This window comes from Peromyscus eremicus, chromosome 4 (genome assembly GCF_949786415.1).
Source record: "Peromyscus eremicus chromosome 4, PerEre_H2_v1, whole genome shotgun sequence".
NCBI lineage: Eukaryota > Metazoa > Chordata > Mammalia > Rodentia > Cricetidae > Peromyscus > Peromyscus eremicus.
The window spans coordinates 102,998,333-103,019,733 of NC_081419.1; the positions used below are offsets into that span (position 1 = coordinate 102,998,333).

Genomic DNA, 21,401 nt, shown 5'->3' on the forward strand with positions numbered 1-21,401 from the left:
CTGACAGGAAGCCAGGGTTTCTTTTAGCTTATAATGCCAGGTTACAACCATCACTGCGGGGAATGTCAAGGCGATGGAGCTTGGGACAACCAGTCACATCACCGCCACGTGAACGTGTGCGTGCTTAGTGCTCAAGCTTTCTCCACTTAACATCTCCTTTTATTTGATGTGTATGAGGGTTTGCCTGAATGTTATGGGTGTGTACCACATGCATGCCTAGGGCCTGCAGAGGTCACAAGAGGGTGTCAGATCCCCCGGAACTGGAGTTAGGGACAATTGTGGGCCCCTGTGTGGATGGTGGGAATCAAGCTGGGACCCTCTGGGAAAACAAGTGCTCTTAACGTCTGAGCCATCTCTCCAGCCCCTTCTCCACTCCTGTATAGTCCAGGGACCCAAACCAGATATGCTGGCTAATTTTATGTCAACTTGACCCAGGCTAGAGTTATCTGAGAGGAGGGAACCCCAGTTTAGAAAATGCCTCCATAAGATTAGGCTGTAGACAAGTCTGTAGGACATTCCCTCAATTGGTGATTGATGGGGGAGGTCCCAGCCCATTGTGGGCGGTGCCATGAAAGCAGGCTGAGCAAGCCATGAGGAGCAAGCCAGAAAGCAGCACCCCTCCATGGCCTCTGCATCAGCTCCTGCCTCCAAGTTCCTGTCCTGTTTGAGTTCCTGCCCTGACTTCCTTCAGTGTTGAACAGTGATGTGAAAGTGTAAGCCAAATAAATCCCTTCCCCCAACTTCCTTTTTGGTATGGTGTGGCTTTGGTTTTCCACATCAGTTAAGACAGTCCTCTATGGACATGCCCACAGGCCAACCTGATCTAGACAACCCTTCACCAAGACTCTCTTCCCAGGTTCTTCTAGGTCTTATCAAACTGAATATTAAAACTAATAGCCAGGTGTGATGGTGCATGCCTTTGATCCCAGCACTCAGGAGGTAGAGGCAGGGGAATCTCTGTGAGTTCAAGGCCAGACTGGTCTACACAGTGAGTTCCAGGAGAGCCAGAGCAACACAATGAGACCTTGTCTCAAAAAACAATAACAAAAAACCCAAAAAACCAAACCAAAACAAAAAACTCAAACTAACACAAAAAAAACAACCCCCCCTCAAAAAAACCCAACCATTTTATGATTCCCACCCCCTTTTTTTTTCCTATTTCAAAACATTAACTTCTCTCCAGAGACAGAGAAATTTGTCTCTGCTTGAAAATACAGTGCTAGCAACCCACATAAGGCCACGTGTCAGAATACTGCATCCTCTATTGGAACCACAGACACTCCTCCACATCTTACAACTCTGCCTGAGGATTCTGCTCTTGTCCCCTAGGGCACCTTATTCACCATGGCTGCCTCGCCTTGGTTGTCTCAATTTCAAGAGGCAAAAGCAGACTGAAGCAAAACGCATCAAAAACAGTGGGGAAAGTCATGAGCAATTTCCTCACAAATAATTACTTTAAAAATTGTTTTAATTGGCAGAACACTAACAGCCTTTAACAGACCAGTCCTTTATTCAATGTTTTATAACCTTGGAATGAAGTAAGGGCAGAGAGTGCTGCATTTGAAGATGCCAGAATTACACTCTGGGGTCAGTGTCCTGGAACACGAACTTTGTTTTCCAGCCATGACCTTGGGGTCAATAGACCTGTATAAACTATACGATTCCGACTCTAGCAGATAGGTCAGAGGACACTCAGATGACGTTTTAATTTACAACACCTTTTTTTCTGCTATTCAGCGCCCTACCTTTGGAGATGGTAAAACTGCAGGGAGTTTTAGGGCATTCTAAACCAGGTATTTCTGGCTGGACTACTTAACTATCACTATAACTCTCATAACTTAAATCTCTCAGGCAATAAAATGAAAAGCCAAATGCGCATACCTAACCTCATGGCAAAACTACACCTTATACCACGTAGGGGACCAGGAAGTAATCTTTATTTCAAAAGGATGGGAAAACTTCCAGGACGCGAAAAGGACATCCTCTCCTACATTTTAAAACAGGCACATTTTCCAACATTTCCTACCTTTTCCTACACTCTACAACAGGCACACTCAGGAAAAAATAACGAGGAAATGAACATTTCCCGAAGATCTATTGAGTTCCAGTCACATGCTTATATCTTAGCTCATACGATTCTCACTGGGTAAGAACTTGTAACCAGAATACCTGAATGAGCACTGCCTGTCGCCACAAGCCCCGATGAGCAGACAGGAAATGCATCTCTGCTGTGCTTTACACAATCCTAACCCGTCCACGGGTCTCCTCTCATACTGCTAGTATTTCACGTTCTTGAGCACTTGGTCTGAGAGACCCAGGGTTTGTTCAAGGTGACACACTGCAGCAACCAGAGAGTCAGAATTCGAATCCGACGCAACATCCTCCCCGCCCGCTGCGCCACAGCCGGGGCTCTGACACCGCAGGTCCGCCGCCGAGTCACTAATGACCCATGGCTCTCCCTCAGCGCAGTGCCACAACTGGGAACGCAAGCCTGTCCTCGTGACTCGCGGATCTTCCCGTTTTCACCCAAGTGCGTGACTGCGGGAGTGAGGCGGCCACGTGAGGGCAAGGAACCGATCGGGTCCGGCCAAGGGCAAGTCCCCAGCACACGCGCTCTTCAGCGGCGCCACACAGCTGACCCCGGCCCGCGTGGGAGGAACTCGGAACGACCTTGGCTGCGGCCTCTGGGTCCCAGTGTGGCGACCCTGCGGGCCTGGGCGAGACTCCCCCACAGCCCCCGCCCGCAGCCACCCGGCGTAGCCGGCACAGACAGGATAACCGGGGCGCGGCTGCAGGGAGGGGGCCCGCCAGGCCCACGTGGACCAGCTCCCCCTCGGGGGCGGGGCCTAGGGGGCGTCCGGACCAATCAGAGCCGCGGCTCAGCTCACCCGGCCGGGCGCGCCCGACCAGCCTGGGGCTGCGTCACGTCAGGGGCGGGGCTTCGGGCGCGGCGCGAGTCCCTGCAGGTCACGTGGGGGTGCGGAGCGGGCTATAAATAGGGGCCCGGCGGCGTGCTCGCCAGAGTGATGGCCGCCGGCGCGCGCTGCGCGATTTCTTCTCTCAGCCTCTGAGGCGCCCGCGGCTGTTCCCGAGTGGGTGTCGAGCCCCCTTTCGGGTCGTCCCCGCTGCTGCCGCCCCGGACTGTGCGTCCGCGGCTCCAGCCTGCCTCAGCCCCGTTCTCCTGGTCTCCGCTCGGCCTTCAGTTTCCTTTGGTGAGTGGCGGCGCGGCCCCCCTTGCAAAGGTTCTTTCTTCTCTGGAGCGGGGCCCGGGGCGAGGGAAGCGGGCGGGCGGGCGGGCGGGCGGAGTGCGAGCTACGCCGGTCCCGCGGCGCTGCTGCCCGCCTGCCTCCCCCACGCCGCACCCTTCCGCGGGCCTTTTCGGCGGTCCCCGGCAGGCGCGCGCGCGGGAATGGCCTTTTTCCGGTCTTCCACGGAGGGCGCGCGCGGGCGGGCGGGCGGGCGGGCGGCCGGAGACAGAACTGGACGCGTGGGGCGGGGCGCGCGCGCGGGCGGGCGGGCGGGCGGGCGGGCGCAGGGAGGGGGGCAGCACAGCGATCGCCCGCCCGCCGTGTGCCCCACCTCGCACATCCTTTCGGGGACAGAGGACAGAAGTAGCGGGCGGAGGGCACTGCGGAGTTCTGGGCTGCCTCCTTCCGCAGGGATGCGCCGCTATTGTGATTTTCTCCCACTTCGTCCCCCCAGGATGAACTTGCGTCCTTTCTTTAATCCGCCATGGAATTCTGCTCCGTGCTTTTAGCCCTCCAGAGCCAAAGAAACCCCAGACAACAGACGCCCATACGCAGCGTATAGCAGTAACTCCCCCCAGCCCGGTTTCCGTGCCGTAGTTTACAGTATTTAATTTTATATAATATATACTATTTATTATAGCATTTCGATACCTCATTCCGTTTACACATCTTGAAAGCCGCTCAGTAATTCTCTTATTAATTAAAAGAACCACTACACTAGAAAATGGCATCTACTGTGGCACCGATTACTAGTACTCTAGCTGCTGTTACTGCTGCTGCTCCATCGGTGGATGACAAACTATGGATGCTCATCCTGGGCTTCATCATTGCATTTGTCTTGGCATTCTCCGTGGGAGCCAATGATGTAGCAAATTCGTTTGGTACAGCTGTGGGCTCAGGTGTGGTGACTCTGAAGCAAGCCTGCATCCTCGCTAGCATCTTCGAAACTGTGGGCTCCGCCTTGCTGGGGGCCAAAGTGAGTGAAACCATCCGGAAGGGCTTGATTGATGTGGAGATGTACAACTCAACTCAAGGCCTGCTCATGGCTGGCTCTGTCAGTGCTATGTTTGGTAAGTTCTTGTTATTATACCTTCTGCTCTTTCCAGTGCCAGAACCGATTTGTGTCTTGGGGTGATTCCGTTTTTGTCCTGAACCTTCTCCACTTATTTTCATGAGAATGCTCTGCTTACATAACGGAGTTTTGCCATTTACCCAACGAAATTTGATTGATTTTTGTTTCAGGTTCTGCTGTGTGGCAACTAGTGGCTTCGTTTTTGAAGCTCCCCATTTCTGGGACCCATTGTATTGTCGGTGCAACCATTGGCTTCTCCCTCGTGGCGAAGGGGCAGAGGGGCGTCAAGTGGTCCGAACTGATAAAAATTGGTACGTTTAAATTCTGAATGGTTTAGGTTTGTTTTTGTCACGTGTTTCTGTAATATGGTGTATGGGGAGTGAGTGCATGGTGTAGAGTAGGGGGCCAAATTTAATAAGAGTATCAGAAATGGAGTAGCTAACATCTCAGGAACACGTTTCCTTAGTTTCATGACTTGACACTTTACTTTGTGTTCTATTCCAGTGATGTCTTGGTTCGTCTCTCCACTGCTCTCTGGTATTATGTCTGGAATTTTATTCTTCCTTGTTCGTGCATTCATCCTCCGTAAGGTAACCTTTCTACTTACGACCTTTCATGAGTCACATTCAGTCTTGTTCAAACTCACTGGTATTCTTTCAGGGGTTACTGGTATGTAAGTATGTGACTTTGGAAAGTTAAAAAAGTTCTTTGTTCTCCTGTATGTTGTGGCGTTCTCTGAAAGAAGTAAAAGTTTTTAATGCCCCAGAGGGCATTCAGGAAGGAAGAACTGGGTGGTTCTATGGGCTGCCAAGAAATAAGAGAGACTGGGAGTGAGAAATAAGGACATTTGTTGAAGGTGGCTTTGTCTAGCCATGTGCAGGTTGCTACCTTATCTAAACCACCGTTACATTCAGGACAATTGGAATTGTAGCCATTGAATTCAACATGTTACAGTATCCTCCTGTGGCTTTGTGAACTGCTACTTCAATAGTCTCTCCCATGCTGACCATTAACTACACACAAGCTACACATGAGGCCCTACTTGTAGGGACTCTGCTTTCTCAGGTGGAAAGAGCGGGTGAGATAGGTCCTTAGGTGGTTGGTGTTTTTGTTTGTTTTGCTTTTTTTTTTTTTTTTTTTGGCTTAAAAAGTTCAGGTAGCCATTGAATTTCCTGACTACTTGAAAATCCTTTTGAGAGACCTAGTGGCATTTCTTTTATCGTGGAGTCTGATCCTGGTTCCACAATAAATGTAGACAACAAGGGATTATGTTGGCACTGGACTGAATTACAGAAAGAATAAATGAATTTTTCTCAGGAGACAGAGTTGTCCTATTTTCTAGGGTGAATGGCTCTTAAGAGTCCTTTGTTATGTCCTTTTAAAATTCCCCTAAACTGTAGAAATCTGAGTGAGGGGAAGTAGGAACCTTATCCCAACCGAAGGAGTGTGTTTAGACTCCCTACTTCTTGATCTAGTTCTGAGTCTCTGGGGAATGATTTATGTCTTTCTCAATAGAAGTCCTTCCCTGACTCCCGATTCACTATACTCTGAATGTGTATATACTTTGGATATACTCATATGTCTAGCAGAACATGTTTAACATGTTGAGCATTAGAAATATCTCTAGCTGACAACTGACCTGGGCCCTCTGCGCATGTGTTACAGTTGTGCAGCTTGGTGGTCTTGTGGAGCTTCTAATAGTGGGGAGCAGGGGCTGTCTGACTATATTGCCTGCTTTTGGAACCATTTCTTCCTGGGTTGCCTCATCCAGCCTAAATAGGAGAGAGATGCCTAGTCTTGCTGGAACTTGATGTGCCGTGGCTGGCTGATATACATGGAGGGCCTGTACATTCCTGAAGGGAAGGGAGAGAGAGGAAAAACTCTGATTAATTAATTAAAAGTATTAGTAAATGAAAGAAGGAAATATCTCTAGATTGGCACAGCATGACTGAGTAAACAGTTCACTGATGCTCAACCTCTAGATTTGGTATTCTTTCATCCAGCAAGCAGGTGTAATTAGCACTCCACCCATTCCCTAACTGTAGTATATGGTAATTTGATTCCCACCAGTACTCAGTAGTTTTAGTGTTCCTGTTAGAGCCATGTATCTCTCGACATATCAGAAAACCAGAATAATTAATAGGATGCTATTTGGATCCTGTTTTATAAAGGTTTATGCTGGCCCCTTTGATAATTAGGAAATAGATCCTTCTGATTCTGGAGATCCTCCTCTTATATGATCTCAGAAAACTGATTGGTGGTCATTCCCAGAATGGAGAACAGGTGCAAAGAGGGCTTTCTCAATGTCCAGAACCTCTTATTGAGGGTGTGTGCCAAATGTCTTTACTCTCACTGTGTTACTGGGAGTTCAAGTTGGCTGTGTAACTGATTATTCTTTTTTATGGTCTCATGTAGCCCAGACTGGCCTTGAACTTCTGGTCCTCCTGCATTCACTTCCCAAGTTCTTGGGTTACCGGTGTGTGTCCCTACTCTCAGCTTACCAGAATGTTTAATATAAGAGTGTGTGATGGGCATGGTGAAGAATGATGGATGATGTTTAATTTAATACAGTGCTGACTTTGAGGCTCTGCCCCCTTCTCTGTCTCTCACTTGTTCACAATCCCTCAGTAACAGATGAGGGACCCCCTCTCTTGTCTCCCTCCATATATATAATTTAGTTATGTATATTCACATAATTTCCAAGCTTTAACTTCTTGGTCTCATTCCTTCCTATATTGGACTCAAAATAGTTCCTGGAAGTCTCTTGACTTGACTGAATGGCCTAGTACATAGCTGGTTTTTATCTTTATCACTATATGTAAAAGATAAGTCACATGATGAGAAAACCATTTTATAAAAATCACCAGCCTAGTTACCTCATAGGAAAAACTGGGAGGAGGCTAGAAGGGAGAAGCCTTCCTTATTTTGCTGTTTTCCTTGACTCTTACAAAGTTTTTTTTTTTTTTAACCAGTTAGCCTGTATTTCATAGTGTATTAAGACTAGTCATTCCCTACCCTATCCCAAGCTATTCAGTCTTTATTTTAAATTTATCGATATTTTGCCACTAAGTCTCTGTAGCACAGGTTGACCTTGAACTGGGGGTGGGGGAGGGACGGACGGACTTCTGCTCAACGAGTCCAGTGCTGGTGTTACAGGTGTATAGCACCTTGTCTACCGTGGCCCCACCCACGATGCTACTTACTTGGGGGAATATTTAATTTGGCCCCAAGGGAAAAAAATACATATATAGGCTGCTTGTTACCTAATGAGTCAATTGCTAAATAGCCTTTGAAAATTTGGTAAGAGTTCCTACCTAATGTCTATAGAATTTTCTTGAAACCCTGGGTTTGCTTATCTTCCTCAGGCTCTTGTCTGCCTTTAGGTGTGGCCTGCAACTATTTAGTTATTCAGTGGTGAGTCATAGGTTCTGTAGGTTGTTTCTGATCTGGTGTCTCGCTGTTAGTGTCCTCCTAAACAATGGATAAAGCTTAAAATTAAGTGTTTTTCAGTGAGGGTCTAGACTGATTTGAAAAGCCATCCTTTATGAGGGGCTTTGTGCTTTTTAACTTCAATGATTTTTACACTGCCTCTCTCCCTCCCTAAAGTCATAATGATTGTCAGAAACTCTGGAATACTATTTGGGTCTTCACCTCTGTCTCATCCTTAAGATTATCATGGAATTGTGACAAGGGTAGCATTAAACTTTTGTGCTGAAGGTTTGGCTTTCCTGATGGACTTACGTTCTCATTCTTTTAAGTGTTTGGCTTGGAAGTTTTTCTGTGGAATTATCAGTAATACATATGTATTGTAAAGGAAACTGTTTTCATTTTCAGTCACATTGGCCTTTGGTGATTCTTAAATATCTCACAGTTTTGCCTTGGGGTCTTTGCACTTGCTCATATCTTTGCCCACCTCACCCACTAGTGGACAGGTAGCTTGCATTTTTCCACACTGAGACATTCCTATGTCAGCTCCTCACTCCCAGACTTCAATTAAAATGCCCCACCCCCATCAGCATCCTCTTGCCTGTTTTTTTCCTTTGAAGTATTTGTCAGTATGTTACTGTATAGTAAAATATGACACTCAGTTCTATGAAAATGGGTATTTGGTCTGGTCCCTCTACTTCAGGGCCCTAAACAGTTCTTGACAGTCACTTGACTGAGTGGATGACTATGTTCACAGTTGATTTAACTTTGCACTTTGATAAAGCCTTATGTCACATTTATCATATATATATATATATGATAGTTGTGTATAGTCTGCACATTTATTTTTATTTTTGGAGGCAGAACATTGGGAAATGAGTTTTAATTTGGTCTGTTTGTTTATCTCTTCAGTACAGTACATCCTGGGCCTATGTTCATGTTTACAGATGGACTTTGGATAACTCAGAAGAACTGGTTATTTGGGGTATCAGTCACATCCTTATTAGTAAGAATAGAGAGAAAAAGTCACCTATGGATAGAAAGTGGCATTAGCTTTCTTAGGGAGCAAATGCAGGACAAAACTTACTTGGCTTTGTAGAAATTAAAGTGGGAGGTTGCTGTTAGCACCTGGATTCCAAAGCCTGCCTTGGCACAGGGTGCTCTGGAAATGGGTCTACATTTACAACTTTTAAGATACTGATCTTAATGTTTTACAGGCAGATCCAGTTCCTAATGGCTTACGTGCTTTACCAGTTTTTTATGCCTGCACAATTGGAATAAACCTCTTTTCCATTATGTATACTGGAGCACCGTGTAAGTACAAATCAAGATATTTAAATGTGAATTTAAGGTTATTTACAAAACTTGCATTAAATGCCCAATTTACCCCTTTTTGCTTTACAGGGCTGAAATCTCCTAGAAGGTGGCTGGCCTGCGCCCATTTCAGAAGGCTGCAGGCTAGTGTATGCTGAGTTAACCTAGATAGTTTTCAACCAAAGAGACCTGCTCAGATTCTAAATCACTACAGACCTTTCCTCTTTAGTCTTCACAGGATCCACTGATAATATGACCTTCTCCCTTCCCTTTCTCATATCTATGCTAAAAATGCTGGAATTGATACCGGCCTCAACTACTGAAGAGTCATTAGTTAATCTCTGCTTCAATAACTGGTCATTTAGGACTGGTTGTTGGGTATCATTTTTCTCTCCCAGTTGGAGCAATTTCAGTTTCTAAGTTCTCAGTTTGCACCCCTGAATTTACTTGAATGCGAAGAGTTGAGTGTCTAACACCTGGTCTAATTATACGTGGAAGAAGAATTTCTGCAGCTAAGAGGAAGCATTTGAGAGGATAGAAAGGTTCTGATGTTGACTGCTTACATAGTGGGACTCAGGGAAGGCAAGAATTCACTTATGACAACTGAGAGATTGATAGCTTTGACCTTGTGAGGCAGAGCAGTATAGTTCTGGCATCTAGGATCATTTGGCATGCTGGCTACATAAGAACCTAGACAGTTACTGCAATTACTCTTCTGACTAATCCGTGAGAAAAATTGTGTGCTGCCCAGAGCACGCCCATGTCCATGTCCGTGTGTGTAAATAGAAAGGTAGCAAAGGGATTTGTCCTTATGTAATAGATGCTCACATCTTCAATTCTTAAAGGATTTTAATGCTTGTGACCTCTAAGTTGGTTCCACTTCTGACTACTGGATTGTGATCTGTTTATTATTGCCACTGAAATTATGTAGTAAGTCACTGAGGAGAACAGAAACAGCTAGCAGAGTACTTCTAACATTTTTATTCTTGAAATGTCAGTAAAGAGACAGGCTTTCGGACAGGACTAGCCTTGATGCAAGAACTTTGCTGCTCTTGTTCTGTCCTTTATAAGGAAAACCAGTTCTTCCATTTCTTTTGACTTGGCATGTGGACAGATTTAAATTGTGATAGAGACTGACTAAAGCTCATGTGTATTTTACTTTGGTGGCTAACTGCATGGTCACAGTTGAAAGCAGAACTTAAAATGAAGAGACCAGTAGTCACCACAGAACTTCAGTTTATGTCCAGTTCTTAAAGGCTAGTTCTTGTGTTTTTTGTCTCTTTCAGTGCTGGGGATTGAATCTAGGGCCTTATGAAGCTAGGCTGAAGCTACAACTCTGACCTAAAAGGTTTTGATGGAACAATAATGTTTCATTTTCTAAGTGACTTAACATGCAGTAAGCACAATCAAGTGAGACAAGCGCAGGTGACTGCCAGGCAGACAGTGGTGCCCTGGGTTTCAGGAACGTGAAGTGGTCTTGACTTTAGTGCAGGCAGCAGCCCCAGTAGCCTGCATGTAGTGGTAAGCTGGTACTGACCAACGCTGCTGATCCCGAGAGCCTTGAGCCAAGGGAACAAGAGCAAGTCCCTCAATGGCTTGTTAGTGAACTACCACTACACCTTTCCTTTGTGAAAGACCACTGTTTAAACACCTGTCTTGCTATAGTTTACAGCCCTGTTTTCTGTTAGCTTGATGGTAGTTTTGCAGAGACTATCAATTTCCCTGAAGGCTGCCTGGTACAGTGAATGTGGCAACTTTCCACAGTTGTGTCAGCATGACACTTACTGAAACACCTTCTCTTTTTAATGTTAAAATTAATCATGTGTAAGGATAATATGTGACAGTTAGAATGAGGAGCTGGGTGGAGAAAGGGATGCTTTGGTTGATTTTATAGCTTCAGATCGTCAATGGAGTGATTCTTACATCTGCCGGGCCAAGAACATGAAGAAACTTAGTACCTAAGTCCAGCAGTGATTCAGTGGGGCTGGTTGCTGTGGGATAAGATGGTCATTGGGTTTTCTCCATGGTCTGTATAGCCACTAGCCTCATGAAACTCCAGAATGACGACAGCTTCAAGGGTGATGGGCTAGCTTGGGGAAGCCCTCCTTCCCCTCAGGAAGGTTTACACGTTGTTACAGGGGGCTGTTGCCCTGGGGTTTTCAAGATGCACCATTTTATCTCGTAGTGCTGGGCTTTGACAAACTTCCTCTGTGGGGTACCATCCTCATCTCGGTGGGATGTGCAGTTTTCTGTGCCCTTTTCGTCTGGTTCTTTGTATGTCCCAGGATGAAGAGAAAAATCGAACGTAAGTAATACAGTTGAGTGGTGTTCTCCCCTCCTCCTCCCTCCCTCCCTCATCTATAAGAGTACACTGTTTGGACAGACTGACAGCATAGGGTTTTAAATGGACTCCAAGAGGCCTGAGACCTAGCCATTAAGAGTATGTGACTAAGGGTAGGTACACAGTAATTTTGATAGAGAAAGCATTTGCCTCAGCTGCCTCTGTATACTCAGCTTAGATATGTGTTTCAGTGCGTGTACACATATATACTTCATAGTGCAGACACACAGCCTTGCACATAGTTCTTGTGCTAGAGCTATAACACATGTAGAAGTGAACAGTTGCAGGTATAAGTAATCTCTTCAGTCATTGCAGAAAGTTTTTGTAGTGTCATGAAATACTGAGTAAATTTTGGTTGGTCCTAGTCTTTGTTTCCTTAGTGACTAAGATAACTTAGAAGAATCCTGTTCTGTCCTTTCAGTGTGTGGAATGTTAGTACAGGGATGCATAGACTGCAGTAGCGCTGAAAGAATGCTGCGTCATTGCGGCTGAACTGAGGATCTGCCCAGAGCTCTGTGCTAGTCGGCTGTGCCACATGCACAGTGGGAATGAGGCTTTCAGGACTCTGACCTCATTTTTGTCTCAGTCTGGGAGGAGAGACAAATCTTACTTTAATGCTCTCCTTGTGTGAGAGGACTGAGCCAGTAGGTGAACGCAGTGAGCACTGGCCTGATAGGCAGAAATACTGCCTGGCTACCGGCTGTGGAAATGTTTAGGCATGACTGTTACCTACAGCTTAGTTGTCTGTACTTGTGGCCTAAGAGTTAGATTCCTTAGGGGCAGTCTAGCTCTTTAATCAGTTTCCTTGAGCTCCCTTTCATGACTGAGAGCTAAGAAGAGATTTACACTTGTAAATAATAAAAATAAAAGCCAAGAAATGGACCAGAACCCTAAAATATTTACTATCTGGCCATTTACAGCAGTTTATCCTCCTCCTTTTCTCCCCAGGAGAGGGTGTGGTGTGTGGCTGGCATGCTCCCAAGGGAAAGATGAGTTCCTGACATAATAAAGAGGACAGGAATGTTAGCTTGAATTTTTAACTAGAGTTTACACCTTTTATTTTGAGATGGGTTTTGGGGGTGGATAGAAAAGGATATGGAACAAAGTAGTATAGTCAAACCAAAAATTCCCTTTATTTTCTAGGAGAAATAAAGTCTAGTCCCTCCGAAAGTCCCTTAATGGAAAAGAAGAACAACTTGAAAGAAGACCATGAAGAAACAAAGATGTCTCTTGGGGATGTTGAGAACGGGAATCCTGTGTCTGAGGTATCATGTACCACTGGGCCTCTCCGGGCTGTGGTGGAAGAGAGAACAGTATCATTTAAACTTGGGGACCTGGAGGAAGCTCCAGAGCGAGAGCGGCTTCCCATGGACTTGAAGGAGGAGACCAGCATAGATGGTACCATCAATGGTGAGTTGACTTGCCAGGGTTTCCCCGATGTCCCCGCGGTTGTGGAGAGGCTGCGATTCTGGACTGATACACTTTGCATTGAATGTTACCTTTTTGGTCTTGGCTAGGTGCAGTGCAGTTGCCTAATGGGAATCTTGTTCAGTTCAGTCAAACTGTCAGCAACCAGATCAACTCCAGTGGTCACTATCAGTATCACACCGTGCACAAGGATTCTGGCTTGTACAAAGAGCTGCTCCATAAATTACATCTGGCCAAGGTGGGAGACTGCATGGGAGACTCTGGGGACAAGCCCTTGAGGCGCAACAACAGCTACACTTCCTACACCATGGCAATATGTGGCATGCCCCTGGATTCATTCCGTGCCAAAGAAGGGGAGCAGAAGGGGGAAGAAATGGAGACGCTGACATGGCCTAACGCAGATACCAAGAAGCGGATTCGAATGGACAGTTACACCAGTTACTGCAATGCTGTGTCTGACCTTCACTCGGAATCTGAGATGGACATGAACGTCAAGGCTGAGATGGGTCTGGGTGACAGAAAAGGAAGTAGTGGCTCTCTTGAAGAGTGGTATGACCAGGATAAGCCTGAAGTCTCCCTCCTCTTCCAGTTTCTGCAGATCCTTACAGCCTGCTTTGGGTCATTTGCCCACGGTGGCAATGATGTCAGGTCAGTCCACATGACTCTGGGTGTTGCTGACTCTAAACAGTCTACTTACCCTCCTATGTGCAGTGTTCTACCTCCTGGGGGACACTGACTAATCCAGACAGGATGAGGTGGTGGTAGATAATAAAGCAAAAAGGAAGTTCATTTAGAAGGTTATAAGAATGTTTTAGCTTTATTTCTGTTTAAGATAAATGTCTTTCTAGATAGGAACTGAGTAGTAAATTGTGACATCAATGATGAAAAACTTAAGATCACTGTTTGCCCTGGGGAATGGACTTAAGGTTATCAAGCCTTGTGTCTGTGGCCTGTAAACTTCACAGGATTCTGAGGAGAAAAGGGGCCACCAGTTGGACACACCCTTCAGTCACAGCAGCCTTCATTTGCTTCTGTTGTGTGTTGGGTTGCTGTAGGGTGGCTTACTAAATGAGCTGAGAAGCTGGGCCTGGACAGTTCAGTCCGTCGGTTAACAGATTGGGTCTGCCCACAAGTCACCTCTGCTCTCTTGTCTTCCAGCAATGCCATCGGTCCTCTGGTTGCTTTGTATCTTGTTTATGAAACGGAAGATGTATCTACGAAAATGGCAACACCGATCTGGCTTCTGCTGTATGGTGGTGTTGGTATCTGCATAGGGCTGTGGGTCTGGGGAAGAAGAGTTATCCAGACCATGGGGAAAGACCTGACACCAATCACACCCTCCAGGTGAGCAGGGGAAGCGTGCCTTAGAGTAGAGCTCAAGCTTCTCGAGAGACGCATGCTGTGGAGGGTTGTATATGGGTCTCTGCTGAAGGAGTGTGTTGCAGTTGCTGTTCTTCTCATAGTTGATCTGAATGTTTTCTCTGCACTTACTGTCTGATTTGTAAACATTTTTTTATCAATCTGCTCAGCTCTAGTGATCACGTAATTGAGTTTTCTGAGAAAGATGTACTGGTGTAAATAATTAGATATATATGGCTTTGATTCTGGAGCTAAAACCTTACACTTTCTTCAGAATAAAAGTCTTTATTTTGTTGTTGTTTCCTTTTGAGACAGGGTCTCTCTCTGTATTCTTGGCTGGTTTGGAATTTACTATGTAGACCAAGCTGACCTCGAACTCAGAAATTCATCTTCTGCCTTCTGAGTGTTAGGATTAAAAGGCATGTGCCACCATGCCTGGCATGTCCCAGCTTTTTAAATAATGAAATGCCAGAAATACTTAATCCTCAAATGTCAGAGGCTTGGCCCTATTTAAGTAGGTTTCAGGGGTTAGAGGGGATGAAAATGTCAGGTTTTGTCGCTACGTAGAGCAAAGCAAGATTAGATTAGGTTACTTGGGGTAGTGATGGCTTTTCAGAAAACCCTGAAATGTTGACAAGCATCTTTTTTTGTCAACAGTGGTTTCAGTATTGAACTGGCATCTGCCCTCACTGTGGTCATCGCGTCGAACATTGGCCTTCCCATCAGTACAACACACTGTAAAGTAAGTGGAATGGAATGGAATGGACCCCTCAAATTGTCCTAGCCCATGACCTATGTGTGGCTTTACTTCTTCTATTTGATTTAGAAAGTTTTGTGCAGTTGGAGTCTTAAAAGTTGACAAGCTTAGACATGACCACGTGGATAAAAGCTGACATTCTACTGTTTGTTTGCGATCATTTAAGTTCTCTCGGGCGGAGCTAGCTGTGATTTCTAGCTATGGACCTTTTGTCCCTCTTCATTGCAGTTTGTGTGTTTAGCTTCATTTTTACTAGTTTATTAGCATACACCCACACTGCTGACTGGCTTCCCCATGGAAGAACACAGTGTGTGCCAATAAACTAGTCAGCTAGTGTGGGTCTGGGTGGGCTCCTATCTCTTGTGGTAGTAAATACACTGGTTTAACAAGTTTGCTTACTGTAAAGGGCAGTCTTTTGGTGAAAGCGTATATCCAGGGCCTCTCGGGCCTGTAGTGCCAAGAAACTAATTGAATTTTCAAGAAATTTCTTGATGACTATAACGTAATTATATGAAGAAGGAACTGGCTTCCATAAAAGAGCTGAAGCTGGTCCAGCCTGGGGCCTACCATGTCAGTCTCTGTGCTAGGGTGTTTGTTGGGTCACATCCCAGCCACTCTCTAGAACAAGTTGTTAGGAAATCAGAAATTTAACTTACAAAAGGCAGAGAAAAGGAGTCTTGTCATATTTTAGGACATTTAGCACAGATTTAATGGTTGAATATTTATACTGCCTTCATCTTGCCATGGATAATTGTAACTTGTTAGAAGTTAGCTTTTAGCTTGTGTTACAGGCCTGTAATTTCACCTTTGGGGCTACTGAAGTAGGATCCACAAGTTCAATCCTGTCTGGATGACAGCAAGACCCTGTCTTTCTTTCTTCAGACAGAAGCTGCATCCATGGAGCTGGATTCATCACTTGCCTGGGTTTCATGTCCCAGGTGTCTTTTTGCTGATTATAATGTCTGTTTCTTTCCTAGGTGGGCTCTGTTGTGTCTGTTGGCTGGCTCCGATCCAAGAAGGCTGTCGACTGGCGACTGTTTCGCAACATTTTTATGGCCTGGTTTGTCACAGTCCCCATTTCTGGGGTTATCAGTGCTGCTATTATGGCAATATTCAAGTACATCATCCCGAAAGTGTGAAGCTGGGATGAAAGTTTTTGTCAGCATCTGGGACCACCATACACATTCCTGTTCCTGGAAGAATGCTCACAGTATTGCTGAAGACAGACAAGGGTTTTCAAGTTTGGGAGCCATGGGAGGGAAGTGTAATTTACACTATAATTGCTTTTGTGCTAAATACAACTTGTCTCAAAATTAGCTATGTAAAATAGCCAGATTTCCATTGGTTCATCCTAAGGTCCCTTTTCTTCTGGGCTATGAATTCCTGTACATATTTCTCTACTTTTTGTATCCGGCATCAATTCCATTATATTTTAATGTTGTCTGTAAGATAACTTATGTGGGTTCTTTTTAAACAGCCAGGCAGAGCCATTTGATGGCGTGTACTCTGCTTTGTTGGCCTCACCAGCTTCTTTCCCAACATGCACAGGGATTTAACAAACATGTAACTGAAGCTTCCCTCGTAGTCTCTCATAGAAATAGTCACGGCACTTGCCCCCCGTCAGTTGTAGCAGGTTCTGTTGACATATGTGGGAACTTCTTAGAGGGCCAAGAATCTTTGGCACAGTGAAAAGAAAAGTTTAACTTCTTTGCAAACAGCTCATGGACATGTTGCTAAGAAGTATGAAGACAAAGCCTCCTGGCAGTTGTGGTTATTCCTTTTGAGATTTTTGGCATTATGGGATGGGTGAATGAAGTGGAATATGAACTTTGGGCAAATTCAATGGGACAGCCTTCCATGTTCATCTGTCTACCTCTTAACTGAATAAAAAACCTACAGTTTTTAGAAAATTTGTTCTCGTGGTTTTTGTTTCTGTTGAGTCCTCAGAGTCCCGATCATTCAGCATTTTGACATTCTTAGGATGTGTGCACTTTCCCAAATCAGGGTGCTATCCAAGTTCAAGGTCCTCGAACTTGGTTTTCTGTGATCCCCTGAATGATGTTGCTCCACGTAGTAATTTGTTGTGTGGCAGTTGTGCAGCAGATCTTCTCAGGTATGCACATAGTTGACTTAGATTATTTCCAGCTTTGCAGTCACAGAGAAGCTGAAATGAGGTTTGTGTGGGGTTCAGCTTCATCTAAGAATTCTTGCTTGTAGGGCTGAAGATAGAGCTCAGGTAGAGTACTTGCCTGCCACACACAGGCCCCAGGTTCAATCTTTGGCACTGCAAAGAAAAAAAAAGCTTGGGGTTCTTCAATCTTGCTGTGCTGGCTTTTACTCGTTATCAGAACAATTAGTGAAAAATATATTTCTTTGTGAACTACGTTGATGGCTTCTATCCTGAGAATTACTGGACAATGCTTTGGCATTTAGTTTTTTTGTTTTTTTTTTTTGTTTTTTTTTTTCGGTTTTTTGAGACAAGGTTTCTCTGTAGCTTTGGAGCCTGTTCTGGACTAGCTCTGTAGACCAGGCTGGCCTCGAACTCACAGAGATCCACCTGCCTCGGCCTCCCGAGTGCTGGGATTACAGGCGTGCACCACCACCGCCTGGCCTGACATTTAGTTTTATAGAGTATTTTAATAAAATCCATGACTGCCAGGAGAAGGCTATGCCCAAGAGGCTAGTCCACTGGGTAGGCTATCTGCCATTCTAGCTTGTCAGTCTCCCTGGAGACTTCTCAGTAAATGTTCCCACTCACCATCAGGCACTGAACTGTTGATATTTAGCCCTTGTGAACATTGTGGCAGGCCTTACTCTTAGTTTGGAATGCTTCAGTGCTTGGTGAGTTTTGGCAGAGAATGGATGTTAGCTGGAGGCTCTGGGGCTGGCAGTATGATGGAGTGTGATGGGAAAAGATGGGCCCGAGAGTTAAATCTGAAAACGAGGGTTAGAAGAACATGCTGAGAGCCGGGCCTGGCATTTATACTTGATTGTTCTATGGCATGAAAGCCCAAGTCTTTCCATGTTGTGATCACATAGAGCACAGCGGCCTCCCCAATGCTTTCCTTCTAGCTTAGAAGAATGTACTCGGACCAAATAGGAGGGAGAGCCCCTGGAGGTGGGAGGTGATGGGAGTTTGTATTTTCTTGTCTATTAATAGCTACTATAGGCAGGGACACATGCTAGTAAGAACCCTGGCCTATTAAACAATTAAGGTCATGTGTATATTAGAGTCAGCAGTAAGATTTTTAATAAAAGACAGGTCCATTGCTGCCATTTGCCTTTCCTGAGGAAGCTTCTTCCAGGTTGTCTGTTTTGGTGTTCACTGCTGACTTTACTAGTTACCCCTTTTCTCTTTTAGCCAGTTGTGTTAGGAGATAGCTGGTTGTCAGCTCTAGTGGTTCTCAACTGGGGTGATTTTTCTTCCTGTCTCCACATGTGAAAATATTGTTGACAGTTTTGATGGTTACAGTAGATGCTACTGGCCAGAGATATTACCCTGAACATTCTACAGCTCTACTGAGGTCAAAGAAACCAGATGTAGGGGGATTCTAGTTGGGCTGCTTACTTGGGGATCCCAAAGGAAAACTCGGGTGAAAGTCTGACTGCTCAGAGTTCCGGGCTCAGTGAGGAGAGGCGTCCCCACATAGTCTAACCTCCCTCTTCAGCATAGGCAGCCTTTGTTTTGTTTGGCTGATTGTGGATTTCAGTTGCCGTGGTTTAGTAAATACTGGTCAACAACCTGGTTCACGCGTCAGTCACCTTGATGTGTGAGTCATTGTGTAAAGTGCAAACTTCAATGTTGGCTCTTGAGTCTGCGAATCACATTTAGAAAATACCAGCTACTCATGATCAGTGGTCCAGCTCAGCTTCCAAAGTCTGCTGATGACTGGGTTTTGTGTACCTGTTACTTCACTCACGGATGACAAAGCTTTTGGCTGTATTGCCTCCTTCTCAAAGTAGAAATACTAGGCCAACTTCCACTGCTGTTGGGCTGTGCTCCAGCCCTTTCTGGGGCTTGAATGGACATTGTTTTTACCATTAGACACAACTCATCAGTCCAGCCTTACTTACAGTCACAGCATTACCTCAATTCTTTTTTTCCCCCGCGACAGGATTTTTCTGTATAACAGTCCTGGCTGTCCTGGATCTTAACTCTGTAGACCAGGCTGGCCTCGAACCCACAGAGATCCACTGGCCTCTGCCTCCCAAGTGCTGGGATCAAAGGCATGTGCCACCACTGCCTGGCATTACTTCAATTCTTAAAGCTTCTCTTAGATAGCCCTTTGCTGTTGAATCTAGAGATCTTGCAAATTGTTTAGCTGTAAGTTGGGAGTTAGTTGAAAGCACCATGGCAGAAATGAACATTCGTCATGGCATTGAATAACCTCAGGAGTCTAATCACACACGGTTATACAGGGAGGCGAAGGGGCTAAGATCTGTGGAGGGATTATTCTTGGTTGGTTGGTTGGTTTGGTTTTTTGAGCCCAAGGCCTTGCTATATGGTCCTGACTGGCCTTGGGGTTTGTGGGTCCTCCTGCCACTCCCTCCCCAGTGCTGGGGTTACAGATGAGCATCACGAGTTACATGCGGGCCTGCCATTTGAGAGACTGTGTATGGACAACCAGAGGGACTTAGGGAAGGTAAAGTTATCAAGAAACAAGGATGGGAATGTGAGGCTAAGAATGCAGATGGCCCAGATGGAGTGACACTGACCAAACTGGATGATAGTAAGGGATCTCAGAGACATGGCACAGTAAAGGTCAAAGGGTAAAATGTCGGAAGCTGAACCTAAAGCATGCCAATGTCCCAGTATCTTAAATTACAGAGTATTAATATATTGTGCTTTCTTACTTTTATTCCAGTTATACAGGGTTGCTTTGCTTTTTTTTTTCTCTCCCTCTAGGGTTTCATAGCTCAGGCTAGCCTCAAACTAACTACGAAGCTGAGGGTGACCTTGCACCTCTGATCCTCCCACCTCCATCTACTGGGAATAGAGGCTTGCATTACACCTGGTGTGATGAGGTGCTGGAGGACTGAAATCAGCTTCCTGCATGGTAGGCAGGTACTCCACCAACAGAGCTCCAGCCAGCCCCGGGTCTTCAATGCCTGAGCCTTTCAGTGGCCAGCTTAGCAGTCACCCTTCAGATCGCAAGTCTTCCTGTCTGCTGTGACATTTGCAGAGCAACAGTGCATCTCCTTCCACTGTGCCTCTCTGATAGCCTTTACAGCCATTTTTATGGCATGTCAGGGAGATCAAACACAAAAGTTTTCAATCTGCTTTTCTAGGAATTTTTGAGTCGTTTATAGGTTAGTAACATTTTAATTTTTTAAGTGAAAGATCAGGCCTGGAAGGTAGGTGGCTCAGTGGGTAAGATGATTGATGTGAAAGCGTAAGGACTTGAGTTCAGTTCCCCAGTCCAGGCATAAAATGCTGCTCACGGGTGGGCAAGATGGCTCAGCACGGTAAAGGTATTTGCCAGGTAAGCCTGTAGACCTTAGTTCAGTACTCAGGGCCCACATAAAAATGAATGGAGAAAACCAGTTCCACAAAAAAAAAAAAAAGCTGGCAAGATGACTTGACAGATAAGGGCATTTGTGGCCAATCCTGATGCCCTGAGTTTGACACCCTGATGCCTGGGACCCACGTGATGGAAGAAGAGAACGGACTCCCATAAGTTGTCCTGTGATCTCCATGCATTCACCATGGCATCTGTGTGTCTTGTCCCCATGAAACTAGTCAGTATTAAACTAAAAACACTGGATATGCTGGTGTATGCTTGTAACTCATACTGATGTCTGAGTTACTCATAACTCATGTCTGAGGGGCACAGACAGCAGAACTTGGCAGCCAGTCTAACAAAAGAGCTCAGGGTTCAGTGAGGACCTGTCTCAAAAACGTAAGTCAGAGAGCAACAGAGGGAGATGGCTGGCATTGACCTCTGGCCTCAACATGTGCACACACAGGTGAGCACCCCTCCCCCGACACACATACACATACACCACACACATGCACAAGGTGAAAAAATGTACTCAATGTTTACATGGAAAACATTTGCAACAATTAGGTGTAGGAAAGAATGAGAGAGCTTCACCACATTCCCCAGGTCTCAGCTCATCACCCGAAGGAAGGCATTGTCAGAAGCTTGCATACCTTTTAAAGAATTCCGTCCACATGTATGTGTATTAACATCACATTCGTGGAATCTTTCTGAAAAATGAAGCTCTTTTTAAAAATGTTTATTCTTTGACAACTTCATTCATGTTTAGAATGCATTTGAACATAGTCATGCACATCCCATTCCCTTCTCTTATTGCCCTCCTACTCAGTCAGTAGTCCCTCTTTACAACACATCCTCCTCCTATTTTCATGTCTTCTGAAAAAAAAAAAATAACCCACTGAATATTTTTTTGTTTGTTTGATTTTGTTTTTCGAGACAGGGTTTCTCTGTGTGA

General features: G+C 45.4%; 1 protein-coding gene across 2 annotated transcripts; it reads left to right on the forward strand.

The window, feature by feature from the left end:
- The first annotated feature begins 2,994 nt into the window (after positions 1 to 2,994).
- On the forward strand, positions 2,995 to 16,855 carry Slc20a1 (solute carrier family 20 member 1). 2 transcript variants are annotated; one of them, XM_059261400.1, is made up of 11 exons: positions 3,007 to 3,212; positions 3,703 to 4,318; positions 4,491 to 4,631; positions 4,825 to 4,910; positions 8,964 to 9,060; positions 11,246 to 11,365; positions 12,545 to 12,811; positions 12,919 to 13,477; positions 13,988 to 14,173; positions 14,846 to 14,930; positions 15,923 to 16,855. In XM_059261400.1, the coding sequence occupies exons 2-11, from the start codon at positions 3,973 to 3,975 to the stop codon at positions 16,082 to 16,084; spliced, it is 2,049 nt and encodes a 682-aa protein (XP_059117383.1). In that variant the 5' UTR covers positions 3,007 to 3,212; positions 3,703 to 3,972; the 3' UTR covers positions 16,085 to 16,855. The 2 variants fall into 2 exon arrangements, with proteins under 2 accessions (XP_059117385.1, XP_059117383.1); XM_059261402.1 differs by lacking the exons at positions 12,545 to 12,811; positions 12,919 to 13,477; positions 13,988 to 14,173; positions 14,846 to 14,930; positions 15,923 to 16,855 and having other exon boundaries at positions 2,995 to 3,212; positions 9,151 to 11,346.
- Positions 16,856 to 21,401: the final 4,546 nt, after the last annotated feature.

Excerpts from the sequence above, each read along its gene's own strand:
- Slc20a1 (XM_059261400.1), top strand. The coding sequence starts at position 3,973 with ATGGCATCTACTGTGGCACCGATTACTAGTACTCTAGCTGCTGTTACT. Across the intron at positions 4,632-4,824 it reads GTCCGAACTGATAAAAATTG|TGATGTCTTGGTTCGTCTCT; the intron begins GTACGTTTAAAT and ends GTTCTATTCCAG. Across the intron at positions 14,174-14,845 it reads ACACCAATCACACCCTCCAG|TGGTTTCAGTATTGAACTGG; the intron begins GTGAGCAGGGGA and ends TTTTGTCAACAG.